The sequence below is a fragment of the Xyrauchen texanus genome, chromosome 3, assembly GCF_025860055.1.
Source record: "Xyrauchen texanus isolate HMW12.3.18 chromosome 3, RBS_HiC_50CHRs, whole genome shotgun sequence".
Classification (NCBI taxonomy): Eukaryota; Metazoa; Chordata; class Actinopteri; order Cypriniformes; family Catostomidae; genus Xyrauchen; species Xyrauchen texanus.
The window spans coordinates 33,759,866-33,777,815 of record NC_068278.1 but is presented as its reverse complement, the minus strand read 5'-3'; the positions used below and the strand labels follow the sequence as shown (position 1 = coordinate 33,777,815).

General features: G+C 40.6%; 1 protein-coding gene across 1 annotated transcript in view; it reads left to right on the top strand.

The window, feature by feature from the left end:
- lamc3 (laminin, gamma 3) overlaps positions 1-17,950 on the top strand; it is a 232,797-nt gene that overhangs the window by 201,301 nt on the left and 13,546 nt on the right. Inside the window, exons 14-18 of the mRNA XM_052102235.1 lie at positions 67-318; positions 610-763; positions 990-1,132; positions 1,314-1,492; positions 5,301-5,508. Of these exons, the coding sequence (XP_051958195.1) occupies positions 67-318; positions 610-763; positions 990-1,132; positions 1,314-1,492; positions 5,301-5,508 (936 nt within the window). The remainder of the gene's footprint in view (positions 1-66; positions 319-609; positions 764-989; positions 1,133-1,313; positions 1,493-5,300; positions 5,509-17,950) is intronic.

Genomic DNA, 17,950 nt, shown 5'->3' with positions numbered 1-17,950 from the left:
CAGAAACACAAATACTCAGTCCAACATTGAATTAAAGGTGAGTATATTTTGTTAATGAATTCCCAGGTGTAAGGTGTGAATTGTGTGAGGATGGTTTCTATGGCAACCCTCTGGGCTGGGGTGGTGAACTGCAGCAGTGTGTGAGGTGTGCCTGTAACGGTAATGTGGATCTCAACGCGGTGGGTGTGTGCAGTCACGTGACTGGACACTGTCTGAAATGCCTGGGGCATACGACTGGAGACCATTGTGAAAAATGCAGATTGGGTTACTACGGAAACGCTTTGGCCAATGAACTCAGCCCAGAGCAAAAGTGCAAACGTGAGTGTAATTAATGACATGAACGTGCCACAAAACTAAGACATTTACCGTACTTCATAACAAAACAACATTAATGCTATTTACCTTCTCAGAAAAATGTAATTTCAGTCAATGTCTCAAAACCCAATATCAATCCTAATTTATTGAGACAGCTCATTGAAGACTGGCAGATTAGATTGGTTATAAACTGTGTACTCTTAGCCTTTTTATGTTCAAACTGTATAATTATTTTGTATTTTATGTACTGTTTCTATATTATTGTAATTGTGTTTTTTTATTTCTTTCTCTCAGATTGTGCTTGTAACATGGCTGGGACATCAGGTTCTACGAATGACTGCCACCCAGATACAGGAAATTGTGTTTGCCTAAGTCATGTGACAGGAAGGGACTGTGGACAATGTGAAGCTGGTTTCTTTAACCTGCAGCCAGGCTTAGGCTGTGAAATGTAAATTTGGGGGAATATCTATCCATCCATCCATCCATCCATCCATCTATTTCCATCCATCCATCCACCTATCTTTCTGTCTGTCTGTCTGTCTGTCTATCTGTCTATCCATCATCCATCTATCCATCCACTGTCTGTCTGTCTTAAAATTATTACTTTTTTCATTGACTTCAGAGAGTTAAAAATAAAATATACTATTCTGATTGGCTCCTTTCCTATTCTATAGGTGTAACTGCAATACCATTGGCTCCTCCTCTTCCATATGTCATCCAGTCACAGGCCAGTGCATGTGTCGAACAGGTGTGGAGGGGAAGTCATGTGACATTTGTCGAGTGGGCTTCTTTGGTTTCTCCTCCAAAGGTTGCAGAGGTACCAAAAATCTTTGATTTTCAGAGCCTGTAATTTAAAATTTTTGTTAAAAATATAGCACTTTCATTCCCAAGGCAAATATATTATTTTAGTTATTTTAGATAATTTGCTCATTGTGTCTTTCAATTACCTATATCAAATTATGTTAAATGTTTGTCCATATCTCATTGTCTGCTTTTAGCATGTAATTGTGACCCCATGGGCTCCACCTCAATGCAGTGCCATGACAACGGGACGTGTTCCTGTCGCCAGGGGTTCGTTGGTTATAAATGTGACAAGTGTAAACGTAACTACTATCAGAACCGCCTGACCTACCAATGTGAGGAGTGCCCTGTGTGCTATAGTCTCATCAGAGACCAGGTGAGCTTAGATAGTGAAAGATCAGCCTTTACAGGGTTCCCACGGTCATGGTAAACCTAGAAATTTAAGGGAATTTCCAGACTTGCAAAAAATGTCATGGGAAAGTCAAGGAAATGTTATTGTTAGTATAAAATGTTCTAGATAGAAATAGCTTTTTATATTGTCAATAACATTTCTATAAAATTATTTTTAGAAATCCTTATTCAGTAATGACTACCAACTTGATAAGTCATGGAAAAGTTATGGAAATTCTTTGGTGAAAAGGAGTGGGAACCCCACCTTTAACTATAGACTCTTTTCCACCATCGGGCCAAATGTTTTTTATTGCAAAACTATGAAATTCTTGGACAGTTGACATGGTTACTTATTATTTTTTCACTGTGGTGCTGCAAAATCTGGATTAGGATGTACGTAACAAATACGTCAGTTGACGATAGTGTAAGAGGTAAACATTGGAGCAAGTGTACTATGGAGGATGATCGCATATTCTAGTTTTTAGTACTGCTTTTTCCCCTGATTTCTACTTTGCTAAAGCACAAGGAAGACATGAAACAAAAAGGAAAGCAAAGACAAAAAGGCTTAAGGTTACCATCATATGCTGAGGTATTGTGTATGCCACCAGACACAGAAAGTTAAAAGTTCCCAGACTATCTAAAAAGTAAATTTATTGACAAAATATTATATGAGTAACATATTGATATTTTATTTTAGTTTTAATAAGATAGCTAGCGTAATCTACCTCCCTGACAAAAAAGGCGTGTTTAAAAATAATGTACTGTATTAGTTAAACAATAATCATAAAATCCTGAAGATGATTACTGAGAGAAATACAGGCTGAGAAAGGTTTGTAATTATACTCTGCCAAACCGTGCTTAACTAAAAATGCTAATAGAACTCACCATGCTCAGAAACAATCGGCCAGATGGTGGAAAATCCCTTTATATGTCTGTTTGTGTCTGCTGTTCATTCTCTATTTGTTTGTGTAATTGTGTTCGTGTGTAACACATTAATCACTTCATGTGACATTACACGCTCCCTAAACCCTAAACTCTTCTGTGGTAAAATGATACTCATTAGTCATCTAAAATGCACTCTTCAGCCTCGGTGTCACTCTACACTCACTGAGCACTTTTTTAGGGACACTATGGTCCTAATATGATTCTGAGTTACCGTAGCCTTTCTGTCAGCTCGAACCAGTCTGGCCTTTTTCCATTGACCTCTGTCATTAAAAAGCCGTTTGTATATTTATATATATATATAAAACTTAGCAACTCCTTCAAGCCAATTTAATAAAACAATGAACATTAGTCAGAGATATGATTCATACACAAAAATTGGTTAATGTTCTGTAAAATTATTACTGCATCATTAACATCTAGGCTATTTAACACATCCAGATATTATTTTGTTAATATTATTATTAACTATATTGTAGCATTTGTTATTTTTAGCACAGGAGCAATAAACTGAACTCTTGCGCAGCATGAGAAACACAGTGCCTGTCTGTGCATGTTTATGGCGCAAGCATCCGCAACTGACACGGCAACATCTGCAAAACTGACTGCACAAAACAAATAATGTTTAGCGAAAATTCAAAAATGAAGAATGCAATGGATATAGCAATTTGGCACTACATCAGATTGCAGGGGAATTTCTTTGCCCAGAGCCTCCATTAATTTCTGACCCTGGATGGAGATGAGAGATGTAACAGGTGTTTAAGTGTCTCTCTTCATCATGCAGCTGGTACATTACACAAAGTATTTAGCCTATTTCTGCCTTTCTTGCAAATGTGCTCTATTATGAATAATGAGGGAAGGCAGGATATGAAAGGCACACAACTTGTTGCACGCAACAATGTAGACAGATTGATTATAAAATGGAATGTTATAGTTTTGTCGAGTTGCTTGCTTAAGGAGATGTGGTATAACACCATTTGCATATCTACTTAACAGGTTTAGAAAGGTTTATACATCTGTAACATCTTAAGTTCATTATCTATGCGACAAAGCACTTTTTTTTGTGCACTCACACTTCTGACACTGCTTGCAGCTGCCAGAGAGAGAGGGAGAGACAGAGCGGATTTAATCAAGCAGCATCTAGAATTACCGTTTGATACAAAAACAAGTTTAGTGATTTGATTTGTTGATCTGTGTCTATTAGTTTACTCATTCGAAGCTGCACTGTAAAGTGAATAAAAGTGTGCAGGATTTCCCCGCATAATGAACATGGAAATTGCGGGAATTAATTAAATCGTACGCAATAGCTGCAATCCCGCACCGAATTTCAGGCTTGCAAACTGCATTATATTAAAATATTAAAGTTGCCCTGTGTAACGTTGTCTCTGTAACGTTGTTGCTGGCACTGGCAATGTCAAAGACGATGACGATGATATAAAAGACCCAAGTGCAAATTTATTCCAACGTGTACATGTATCCAAACCAATGAAAACAAGACATGTGAACATGGAGGGAAATATGAAATCACATGACAAGGGAACCACATGACATGAACTAGAATTTCAAAATAAAAGACATGAAAAACATGAACCAACTAAATACACATGACACCCTGGTTCCCCTCCTTTATGATTTCATAAAAAAAAAAACATTACTCTGCAGTTTGCTAAATTATTTCAATGAAAAGCTGCGTCAATAGCATTTTTCCACTCTTGTCATATGTCAAGGCGGGCCAAATCAAAGGTCATGGCAGGCCAACGTTGGCCCGGAGTCTGTTGTGTGTGAAAATCTCAGGAGATCAGCAGTTACAGAAATACTCAAACCAACCCGTCTGGCACCAAAAATCATGTCACAGTCGAAATCACTGAGATCACGCTTTCCCCATTCTGATGGTGTAGGTGAACATTAACTGAAGCTCCTGACCCACATCCACATTATTTTTTGCATTGCGCTGCTTCTACATGATTAGATAATCATATGAATAAGTAGGTGTACAGGTGTTCTTAATTAAGTGCTCTAACTGATAGATTACTGAGGCGTGCAGGTTTAGTTTCCCTATTTAGACTGAAATCAGAGTTATGAACATTTAAATACACATAGCCTGACTTATTGCCAGCTGGTTTAGAAAGAAAAGAGAGTGCAGATGGTATGGACTTATGTCTTTGGTTTATAGAGAGATGGAGAAGAGAGCAGGGATGAATATGTTAAGTTCCCATGCTGAGAAATAATTGTCATAATGAATATTTACATATACTGTAATGCTACAGTAACAAAGTGTGTTTGTCATTACACTTTTGAAGACATTGCCTCCCCTCCTATACAGAGGTGACTTATTCTGTGTCCTTAATCCACAATTGAACAGTTCAGGTTGAAAATAAGCACTTTTCGTACCCAGTTGCTTTCCCACAAGCATGAGAAATGTGATCTGGTTATGTAATGGCTGCTTATGCGAATTAAAAGGTTGCTAATTATTTGTTATATCACCCACTCACTAAACTATTTTGCTTAGATGTTGTAGGTTCCCCTGATATCTGACAGTGGCAGGACTGCTGGTTGTTCATATGGAGTATGGATGTGTGGTAATGCGAGGGTTGATTTTAGCTCTGCACTTTAAATTATAGTTCAAAGCTCAATTGGGTTTAAGGTTATAATGTGGGATGACTCTTTTAAAAATAGCCAAACTTGTCTGGTGCTGTGTGGGTTTTTGAGTATGTTTAGATCTTGTATTGTAACTTAGTATTTTGTATAAATGTATAAAAAATAAAATTATGTACTTTTTCAAATGAAGACTAATAAAAGAGGTTTCATTTTTCTAATCTTATATCTTTTGTATTGTTTTCACATGTGTACAGGCCAGTAAGCTGAAAACCAAATTGCAGGAGTTGGAGATGCTGCTCTCCAGCTATGACTGCAATAGATACAGTCACCAGTATGACAGACGCCAGCATCACTGGCGCCAGCAGCATGGGCACCAAAATAACGACCTGGACAAACAAATACAAAAGGACCAGGATGCAGACTATCTGCCCAATGCTCTGGAGGACCTAATTGCTATTCAAGGTGAAAAGCTCTTAAACGAAAGTACTTAAAATGAAGTATTGAATTGTAGAATGGCTAATAATTTGGACAATCAAATACAAATGTTTTTGACAAATGTGAGTTTGTTTTTCTTTTAGATTCACAATATATATTTTGGACAATAAATTGCATATAAATTACAATAGATAGACTAAATTAGAAGAATAATACTGAGGCTATTTGCACTGTGTTAATAGCAACAAAAAGCATCTTCTTTGTACTGTGTTATAGTGTTAGATGTTATTTGCCCCCCAGTACAATAATAGCTGGTGCTATTTGCACCCCTAATTATATACTAACATAAAGAATTGGGGAAGACACAGACACACTACACCAACCAAACCCTACCCCTGAAATTACTCTAACCTTCAACCAATAATAACCAAAAATCAAACATAGTTACTATAGCCACACTATATTACTATAGTAACACATCGGTTACAAACTATGCTTCTGTTAAAAACAATATTACTTTAGTAAAACCAAGGTTAATTTTACTCGGTTCAAACCTTTATCTCAACTCCCCGCCATTACATGATCAAATCACTGCAAGGAAATAAATCTTTATATTCAAATTAAGTAGTATTAAAGGGGTCATGAAATGGAGAATCAAATGTTATTTAATTTTTTCTATACATTTTAATAAAAACATACTGCAAATTTCAGAACTGAATACTTCCTCCCCAGTCTAAAAAGAGAACTGATATAGCAGTTACCACCCTGCTAAAACATCTAATTTTGAAATTGCAAGACATTGCTCGTTTGTATTTACACATCCTACAACATGCGTCATTGCACCCTTGGCCCCGCCCACTGGAATTCAGTTTGAGAGACAGAGAGAGAGCAGGACAGACAGGCCTAGTGTAGATAACTATTCCTGAACACCAAAGTGGACCCATCTGGAAAATTGAATTATGTTTGTATGTAAGCATGCAGTAGACAAACATCTTTGACCATTATCATGTATTTCATGCTTCTTTTAAAAGATGCTGTGTCAAGTTACAACTCAAAACAGGATAGGCCATTCTCTTTTATTCAGCTGCTCTGCCTCTTGCTGTTTTGAGCACAAACTCGTCCTTGACACATTCTTTCACACATATGCACTATTTTAATTGTTGGTGTATGAAAACATACACTAGGTGGATGTCTTTGACCTTTTTGTTGTGTTTCCGGCAATGTGTACCTCAGTGTGCCTGTGGGTGTTTATCATTTCGCCTTGCTTTAGACTATGTAGGTAAGTTTTATTTTTTTTTTATCATATAAGCGTGGTTTGTTTGTGAACCAGTTATAATAATATTCAAGCTTGGCAAAGGATCTGTTATTGAAGGATGGGTTAGTTAAAAACACTAGAGGACCTGATCGCAAAACCGTGAGGAAACTGTTTACTTCATGCATATTTCAAATGGCATGATTTTTTGATAGTTTATGGTGCTGATGTGCTTTAGTGAACAGTTTAATATATTTGGATGCAATGTGCTGAATGTGCATTATATGTAAAGCCTAAAATGTAGTTTTATAATGTTCTAACAGATGTGACGAGGAGTAGGATGTGGTCGGGCCGTGAGGATGGACGCCTGGCGCTGAGTTTCCCTAATCAGTGTAAGAGGCGTAAAGAGGAGCCGAAGACACCAGTTCGAGGGAGAGAGATGCACACAGCTCTCTCATCGTGTGCATTCTGCATTGTGCCGGGAAGGTCGACAGTGTGAGCATCGCATAGAGCTGCATACATCTCTCTCTCTCTCTCTCTCTCTCTCTCTCTCTCTCTCTCTCTCTGCCTCTCTCTCTCTCTCTGTCTCTCTCTCTCTCTCTCTCTCTCTCTCTCTCTGGGGTTCCCAGACTCTTCCTTCATCCCTCTCCCGCTGATTGGGCATCTCAGCGCCAGGTGTGCATCCTCTTACCCACACCCTCCTCCTCATCACAAATGTTGTGGAGCTTTGTTCATTCTCTTTGAATGAGTTTCAAATATGGCTGAATTTGAGGGGCTGCATGATGTTAGCCAATCAAAACAGTGGGCGTTTACTTTGAAATTTAAAGGAGACACTGAGGCCAAAACCGAGTGTTTCAGTGACAGAGCCAGAGACAGGTTGGAAAATTATAATATATTACTAAATTATGACTGTTTTGGTGGAAAAAAATATTTACTTACATTATCAGTGGACCTCAGGGAAGATAATACAATTTTTAAAAAAATTGCATTTCATGACCCCTTTAAAGTAAATATTAATAGTGCGGGACTTCTGGTTATGGCGCGGTGCTGAGTGGACGTGGGTCGGAGCTCCGCAACAAATACTGACTAAGGATATATCTTAGTATGCCAAGATGCCACCAAAACCAATTAAAACAACACAAAAACAAGTTAAATCGACCGCCGAGACAGATGCTAAATCTACCGAAGCTAATAGTGATGAGGGAGTGTCGAGTGGTAGCCAAGAGCCACTTTCTGCAATTCTCGAGGCTATCCATTCACTGAAGTCGGAATTCACTGTGCGATTTGATGGATTGCTCCAGGCGATTAATGGAGTGCAGTGCGACCTTAAAGCCCTTACGACAAGGGTAACAGAAGCCGAGGATCGAATAAGTACACAAGAAGATAACGTCTCAGACTTGCAAACGCAAAACGCAACACTGAAAACTGCCATTGAATCACTCTCATTAAAAGTTGATGATCTGGAAAATCGCAGCCGTCGGTCAAATCTACGGTTAGTGGGACTTCCAGAAAAAAATGAGGGGAAAGATATGTGTGCTTTCTTAGAGAAATTACTACCTGAGATCCTCAGACCGGAGAACTTTCCTGGTCCCCTGGTAATTGAGAGAGCTCATCGAATCGGCAGATTCCCCGAAGATCGTCCTGACTCTCCGCCAAGAGCTGTGATCATGAAATTCCTAAACTACGCTGACAAAGTTCGTACCCTGAAAGTAGCACGAGCAAAAGGCACAGTGATGTTGGACAAAAGTAAGCTTATGTTCTTTTCTGACGTCTCGGCTGAATTGCACAAGAAGCGGAAATGATTTGATACGGTGAAGAAAGATCTTCGTGATCTTAACATCCCTGAACTGCGCTATGGCATCTTGCATCCAGCCACTCTGTGCGTGACACACAAGGGGAAGAGCCATTTGTTTAACAGCCCTCCAGACGCTCAGAGGTTTCTGCAGGATCTAAAAGATAATGCCTAGCAGGACTTATGGAAAAAAAATATCTTCTTGGGATCAGTTTCATGAACGTAAGCAATCTACTGATTTTATTATTTAGAAACAAAATGCGAAAATAATTTCTTCGTGACGCGATGTTGGGGTTACATTTCTGACTGTTGCGGGACCCGCCCAGCGATCAGGCAAGCTGTTCCTCACCGCCGAAAATTCGCGGGTGGACACAACCAGGCTCTCTGAAGAAGTCCTTTGGAAGTGTTTAACTGGGGTGGGGGAGGGGAGGAGGGTTGATGGTATTTCATTTGGGGAAATACCTGTACGTTTGGCCGATTGTTCTGTTCGGTTATATATTGTTCAGTGTTTTTTTTTTTTCTCTATATACATTTCCTCCTTCACATTAATGATCTATATACTTACTTTAGCATTTTTTGGAAGAACGGGTAATTACTTTATGCAATAATGGTTTCCCTATCTGATATTCAATTTACTTCCTGGAATGTAAGAGGCCTAAACAAAATTGTAAAGTTAAAACAAGTGATGAATAGAATTAGACAAATGAAAGCTAAAATAGTGTTCCTTCAGGAAACTCACTTAGTTCCAGAAGATGTCGTAAGGGTGAGGAAGAGATGGCCAGGGCAAGTGTTTTCGGCCTCATTCAATTCACATTCTAGGGGGGTTCTCACACTTATACATAAATCCATACCTTTACAAATAATTAACACAATTACGGACAAACTGGGGAGATATATAATTGTCCAAGCAGAGATCCTATCTGTTAGATTGAATTTAGTGAATGTTTATGGGCCTAATGTGGAAAAGCCTGCTTTTTACAGGAATCTATTTTTAACATTGGCTGGACTGCAGGGAGATTTTGTAATAGGAGGAGATTTTAATTGCACTCTATATCCAGAACTAGATAGATCAACTAAATCAGACATCTCTCATTTAGAAACTAGAATAGAGTTAAAACAGTGTATGCAAGATTTCAATTTAATTGATATTTGGAGAAACAGAAACCCGGATAGTTTGATTTATTCATGCTACTCAAGTACTTATAAAACATTTTCCCGTATTGATTATTTTCTTTTATCTACTGATCTAATATCTAAAGTTAGGAACTGTTGGTATGATAGCATATTAATCTCAGATCATGCTGCAGTTTCATTCACGTTAAACTTTCCTAACTTCTCATGTAGACCCCCAAGATGGCGTTTGCATATAACATGGCTGAGAGATGCAGAATTTTTGAAGTTCATAGATAAACAGATAGACTATTATTTTGAAATTAACACGAATCAAACATCTGCCTCAGTCAGGTGGGAAGCATTTAAAGCTTTTATGAGAGGACGAATGATTAGCTACACAAGCTATAAATATAAGAGCTGCCAAGCAAAAATGGTAAACCTCGAAAACAAAAAAGAGAATTGAATCTGAAATATACCAGAAAATTACACCTGATCTTCTTTTGGAATTGCACAAATTGAAAATGAAATATAATGACCTTTCATTAGATCATGCCAAGAAAAGTTTGATGAGACTTAAACAGACCTATTATGAAGGTGGGGAGAGAGCGGGTAAGTTATTAGCCTGGCGTATTAAGCAGTTACAAACTGAAAGAGCCATAAATTCTATTCAGATAAAGGAGTGTGAGATAACATTTGATCAAACTGAGATAAATGTGGTCTTTAGGAACTACCATCAGGCTCTTTACAGCTCTGAATATTTTGAGAGTGCAGCAGAGAGACAAAAACTTTTCCTGGATGCTTTGGACTTTGGGTCAACAGATTTGGGCTTCATGGTATCCCTTGAAGATGACCTAAGGTCTGAGGAGCTGTCTGAGGCCATTATCAGTATGAAAGGAGGGAAAACCCCAGGGCCAGATGGCATACCCGTAGAGTTATATAAAATTTTTCATCATAAATTAATTCATCCTCTATTGGAAATGTACCAGGAGTCACTAGAGCATGGGGCTTTACCTCCCTCTTTGAACACTGCGGTGATCACTCTGTTGTTAAAACCTGGCAAGTCACCAACTGATTGTGGTTCATATAGACCAATTTCTCTCCTGAACAATGACTTAAAGATTCTTTGCAAAGTGCTAGCAAAGAGACTAGAAATACATTTGCCCAAACTTGTACATATTGATCAAAATGGCTTTGTTTGGGGAGGCAGGGTTTTCATAACATTCGTACTTAATATATTACATGAGAAATGTAATACTCGCGATAATGCACTCCTGTCATTAGACGCTGAAAAAGCGTTTGACAGAATTGAGTGGCAGTACCTGTTCAGGACTATGGAAAGGATGGGGTTTGGGAATAAGTTTATGAAATGGGTCCGGATCCTATATGCTAACCCTTTAGCTGAGGTATTAACAAATGGAATAATATCTGCCCCTTTCAGACTCTACAGGGGTACACGCCAGGGCTGCCCGCTCTCTCCTCTGCTTTTCACTATAGCAATTGAACCACTGGCTATGGCAATTCGAAATCATACACAAATTTCTGGTATCACAATTGGATCCTCAGAACATCGTATTTCATTGTACGCAGATGATATAATTATATTCTCTTCTAATCTAAAACAGTCTATCCCAGCATTACTAAACTTGATTGAAACATTTGGAGAATTCTCTGGGTATAAAATTAATAATTCTAAGTCTGTGTTGCTGTTCCTCCACAAAGCAGAAAGACTTCTCCCCCCAGTTCAGTCAAACTTTACAATCTCACAAGAAGGCTTTTCCTATCTTGGGATCAAAATTACACCAACTGTTAATTAAATTGTATCAGCCAATTATAAGCCCCTATCAGATTCGACAATTGACCTGTTGAATAGATGGACAAAACTTCCTATTTCATTGATTGGCCGTGTATATATATTAAAAATGTCAATTTTACCCAAATTGTTATATCTCTTCCAATCCATTCCCCTCCCTCCACATTCTTCTTTTTTTGTTCGAATGAAAAAATCGTTTACAAACTTCATTTGGAACAACATGCGCCATCGTCTTAGGCTCTCCTTGCTCTACTTGCCTTATGATAGAGGGGGGTAAACCTACCAAACCTAAAATGGTACTACTGGGCAGCTCAAATTAGAGCAGCAATGTTTTATTTTGAAAGGGATAGTTCTCCGACCTGGGTATCTATAGAGGCTCACTCTATCCCAATTCCTTTGAATTTATATTTGCATTCAACAGACGCTAAAAAGTTAAGTAAATGTACTAAAAACCCGTATACTAGAAATACTATAGCAGTTTGGTTTGAGGCTCTTGCCCACCTAGGGGAATTACCACATCTCTCACCCTTTTCACCAGTTTTTGGTAATGAAAATTTTCGTCAAAAAAACCTTGGTCAATTCAAGGTATTAGTAAGGTGTCTGATCTTTATTACAAGGGAAGTTTTATGTCCTTTGAAGAAATTAGGACACGGTTTGGAATTCCGCAAAAACACTTTTTTAAATATTTGCAATTACGTAGCTTCATTTTTTCAAGACAAGGCCAAAGTCTGGTTGAGCCAACTCTTTCTACTTTGGAGAATATCACACTTAACTGCTTGAAAGGTAGAGGTCAGATTTCTGTGTTATATAAACTGTTTGTAGTCAAATCTAAAGAATCATTTAATGATAGACTTCAAGCTTGGCCGTCTGACCTGCAGACTGATATAACAGAGGAAGAGTGGCAAATGGCATGCTTGAAAGCCCAGACTCAGACAATGAACACCCATTTGAGACTACTTCAGTATAAATGGTTGAGTATACAATATATCACTCCAGTTAAGTTACATCACTTCAACCCGAATATTCCTGATATGTGCTACAAATGTAAGCAAGAAAAGGGAACTTTATTCCACTGTATGTGGGAATGCACTAAATTTAATTGCTTTTGGGTTAAAATACTGAATATTATAAGCCAAATCATTAGTAAAGCAATTCCTCTTGATCCAAAGCTGTGTATATTGCATGTTTGTCCTCTGAATTTTAAAATCACCAAACATGAAAGATTATTGTTAATTCTCTGTTTGCTAGAGGCTAAGCGTGTAATAGCATATACTTGGAAAAAAGAAGAAAGTCCCGGCGTGTCTCAATGGATAAAGAGGATGACCTCACACCTTGCCTTAGAAAAGATTACCTACTTTTTGAAAAACAAGCCAGATACCTTTTGGTCCATTTGGAAAGTGTTTTATAACTTTTTGGAGAGTCTAGATGGTGACTCCTTCGTGGAATTGATGGACATTGAGAGTATATAGACAAGTAGCCTATGTTATTGCTGTATGTTTTTTATTTATTTTTATTTTTTTATTATTATTATTATTTTGTATTATTATTTGTACATTTTTTATTTTATTTTTATTCAGTTGTAATGGAAAATGGAAATGTTGTTTAAACTTGTGTGACAATTTTTGACAAATAAAATTGTTGTTTAAAAAATATATATATATATATATATTAATAGTGCAGACAGATAACGTGTAACCTGGGTCATCTGCATGAAAAATGCACATTCACACCATTGTTACACCTCACTTCACTGCAGTGACACTAGGCACTTAGTTTGTCTTCGATTTCTGTGTTTCCACTGTACTATTGAAGTGCAAATAGCTGCTCTGTGTGGCAGTTTCGATTGATACCTAGTGCAAATAGTCATTCCGGAAGAATAAACATTGTGAACTAGAGTTTCCCTTCTGTCACTCACTCAACGTTGTGTTGATGTAGTGACACTAGGGGTCAATCTTGAGAGCCCCAGACACCTTCAGATCTTTGAGAAAAGGCCAATGAGAATTGGCGAGTAGAATTTGCATGTCTCTCCCCCTGACATACGGGTATAAAAGGGAGCTGGAATGCGGATTCATTTAGATTTCTTCTTCGGAGCAGAGCGGATGTATATCAGCAAGCTGAGTACTACTACTATTCCATTCACCTCTTCAGAAACGTGTGCTGACCATGGCAACGCTGCGGTCGCAGCTTTCCTTCTTTCGAGGGAAAGCCACTTCAGCTGCCCCCCCACTGGTCCTTCTACGTATGGGTACGAGGCTGCCCTGGTTGACACTGATGGCAATTCCGGGGCTTCAATGTGTACAGTTCCGCCGGGTAATCCCCCACTCCCCGGTACGCTTGTTTGCTCCACTCCAGTTTTGGGATGAGACAGGCAGCTGGCCACAGTGCCAGCCTAATGTCTTTTTCGGAGCTCGAAGCTGGATGAGATGTTGATTACTGCATCAGAGAACGTCTTGGTGATGTTTGACGGCGAGGACCCGACTGGTCAGGTATGGAAGCTCAGTCTGAGGCCGACATGGAGCTGACCGCCATGCTTGCCCGACTGGGATTTCTGGGATCGGTGCGCCGCTTGCGGCCACGCCCCCCTGAGCTGACGCGATCGTGGAAGGTACCTTTCGCTGCCCGAACCCAATCCTTTAGCTCGTCTGCTCTCACTACCCTCGACAGAGGGGCGGCCGAGGGTTATGCCACGATACCCCAGGTGGATAAGTCGATCATGGCACACCTATGCCTGCTGAGCACCACCACCTGGCGGAGTCGCCCGGCACTTCCTACACAAGCTTCTAGGACAACGTCATCTCTGGCGACCAAAGCCTACAGTGCTGCCAGTCAGGCCGCCTCCGCCCTGCACGCCATGGCCCTCTTACATGTCCATCAGGCCTAGGCTTTGAAAAAGCTGCACGAGGTTAGTTCTGATCCCGGTGTGCTTCAAGAGCTGTGCTCGGCAACTGACCTCACACTCTGTGTGACTAATGTCACAGCATGCACACACGGGCAGACAATGTCCATGCTTGTGTTCCAGGAGCACCACCTGTGGCTGAACCTGGTCGAGATGAGGGATGTAGATAAGTCACGGTTCCTCCAAGGTCAGCCTCTTCGGTGACATCGTCAAGGACTTCTCAGAATCAGAATCAGAATCAGAATCAGCTTTATTGCCAAGTATGCTTACACATACAAGGAATTTGTCTAGGTGACAGGAGCTTCCAGTCAACAACAATACAAACAATACCAAAAACAGCAGCAAGACATAGGTAATTAAAAACAAAAAAGAACACAAAATAAATAATTATACATATACGTACATACACTCACCTTCATACATACCCACATACACACGTAGTGCAAATCTAATACAATCTGTTATATAAAGAACAAAAACCTGTATATTATGTACAGAGCAATGTAAGTAATGGCAGAAGTGGATATGATGGATAATATAAATTAAAACTAAACTGTGTATTGCACATAATTATTGCTCAATGGGGCAATTTAATTGTTCATTAGATGGATGGCCTGAGGGAAAAAACTGTTCCTGTGTCTGACGGTTCTGGTGTTCAGAGCTCTGAAGCGCCGGCCAGAAGGCAACAGTTCAAAAAGGTAGTGGGCAGGGTGAGTGGGGTCCAGAGTGATTTTACCAGCCTTTTTCCTCACTCTGGAAGTGTATAGTTCTTGAAGGGGGGCAGGGGGCAACCAATAATCCTCTCAGCAGACCGAACTGTCCTTTGTAGTCTTCTGATGTCTGATTTCAGTAGCTGCACCAAACCAGACAGTTATTGAAGTGCAGAGGACAGACTCAATGACTGCTGAGTAGAACTGTTTCAGCAGCACTGGGGGCAGGTTGAACTTCCTCAGCTGGCGAAGGAAGTACAACCTCTGCTGGGCCTTTTTCACAATGGAGTCGATGTGTATCTCCCACTTCAGGTCCTGTGAGATGGTAGTGCCCAGGAACCTGAATGACTCCACTGCTGCCACAGTGCTGTTTAGAATGGTGAGGGGGGACAATGTTGGGGTGTTCCTCCTAAAGTCCACAATCATCTCCACTGTTTTGAGCGTGTTCAGCTCCAGGTTGTTTTGACTGCACCAGAAAGCTAGCCGTTCAACCTCCTTTCTATATACAGACTCATCATCAACTCGGATGAGGCCGATGACAGTGGTGTCGTCTGCAAACTTCAGGAGCCTGACAGAGGGGTCCTTGGTGGTGCAGTCATTGGTGTACAGGGAGAAGAGAAGTGGGGAGAGCACACATCCCTGGGTGGCACCAGTGCTGATGGTACAGGTGGTGGAAGTGAATTTTCCCTGCCTCACAAGCTGCTGCCTGTCCGTCAGAAAGCTTGTAATCCACTGACAGGTAGAGGTGGGAACATGGAGTTGGTTTAATTTAGTCCGGAGTATATCTGGTATGATTGTGTTGAAAGCCGAGCTGAAGTCCACAAAAAGGATCCTTACGTATGTCCCCGGTCTGTCCAGATGTTGCAGGATATGATGCAAACCCATGTTGACTGCATCATCCACAGACCTGTTTGCTCGATAAGCAAATTGAAGGGGGTCCAGAAAGGGTCCAGTGATGTCCTTCAGGTGGGCCAACACCAGTCTCTCAAATGACTTCATGACCACAGATGTCAGGGCGACAGGTCTGTAGTCATTAAGTCCTGTGATTTCAGGTTTCTTAGGGACGGGGATAATGACTGAGCGTTTGAAGCAGCATGGGATTTCACACTGCTCCAGTGATCTATTGAAGATCTGAGTGAAGATGGAGGCCAGTTGGTTAGCACAGGAACGAAGGCAAGCTGGTGAGATGCCATCTGGTCCTGGAGCCTTCCTTGTCCTTTGCTTCCGAAAGACACGGCACACATCGTCCTCACTGATCTTGAGTGCAGGTAGTGTAGCAGGAGGGGGGAGGAGGGGGGTTGCAGGAGGTGTTAATGGTTGTGTGAAATGAAGGTCCGAGTGTATGTGGGGTGTGAAATCGGGCCTTTCAAATCTGCAGTAAAACACATTCAGGTCGTCAGCCAGTCGTTGGTCCGCCACAGGGTTGGGGGTAGGAATCCTGTAATTAGTAAGTTGTTTCAGGCCACTCCACACTGATGCAGGGTCGTTAGCTGAAAACTTTCTTTTCAGCTTCTTAGAGTAGCTTCTTTTAGCCACTCTGATGTCCTTATTCAGTGTGTTCCTGGCCCGATTATACAAGACTCTATCCCCACCCCTGTAAGCCTCCTCTTTGGCATGACGAAGCTGTCTGAGTTTTCCTGTGAACCATGGTTTATCATTGTTGAATGACAAAAATGTCCTAGTAGGGATGCACATATCCTCACAGAAACTGATGTATGATGTAACAGTATCTGTGAGCTCGTCCAGGTCTGTAGCTGCAGCTTCAAAAACACTCCAATCAGTGCAGTCAAAGCAGGCTTGTAGTTCCAGCTGTGCTTCAATAGTCCATCTCCTTATAGTCCTTACAACTGGCTTTGTAGATTTTAATTTCTGCCTGTAGGTTGGGAGAAGATGAACCAGACAGTGATCAGAGAGTCCCAAAGCTGCACGTGGGACAGAGCGATATGCATCCTTTAATGTTGTATAGCAGTGATCCAATATATTCCTGTCTCTGGTGGGGCATGTAATGTGCTGTCTGTATTTGGGCAGTTCGCGTGTGAGATTTGTTTTGTTAAAGTCCCCAAGAATAATAATGACTGAGTCCGGGTATTGTTGTTCTGTGTCTGAGATTTGATCAGCCAGCTGTTGCAGCGCTAAGTTCCCAGACGCGTTTGGAGGAATGTAAACACTCACCAGAATAAACGAAGAAAACTCCCGCGGCGAGTAGAACGGCTTACAGTTAATAAAGAGCGCTTCCAGATTAGGACAGCACATCTTCTTTAGTGTTGTTACATCTGTACACCAACTTTCGTTGATGTAAAAGCATGTTCCACCGCCTCTCGTTTTCCCCGTTAACTCCGCGATGTGATCCGCTCTAAACAGCTGGAAGCCCGGCAGATGTAATGCGCTGTCCGGAATGGCTTCACTCAGCCAGGTTTCAGTGAAGCACAGTGCAGCAGAGTTTGAAAAGTCCTTATTAGTATGTGTGAGGAGATGTAGTTCGTCCGTTTTGTTGGGAAGAGAGCGGAGATTTGCGAGACGAATGCTCGGCAGTGCTGTTCGAACGCCGCGCTGACGGAGTTTAACCAGCGCGCCAGCTCGTCTCCCTCGCCTGCATCTCGTAGCACATCTAAACAACACAGCAGCGCCTCCAACTAAAATGTCCAGCAAAACGTCAGAATATTGAAAAACCGGGAAAAGATTATCTGGTATGTGCTGCCGAATGTTCAGCAGTTCGTCCCTGGTAAAACTGATTGGTAAAAGATTGCTAAACACAGGACAAACTAACAAAAACAACAAAAGAACTGAAGAGCTCCACACCGAGGCGGCCATCTGCGGCGCCATGTTGTATATTATTCAGTTGTATACTCGGCGGTGAAGGAACAGACAGAGGCCATCCAGCACATCTTGCCTGGCA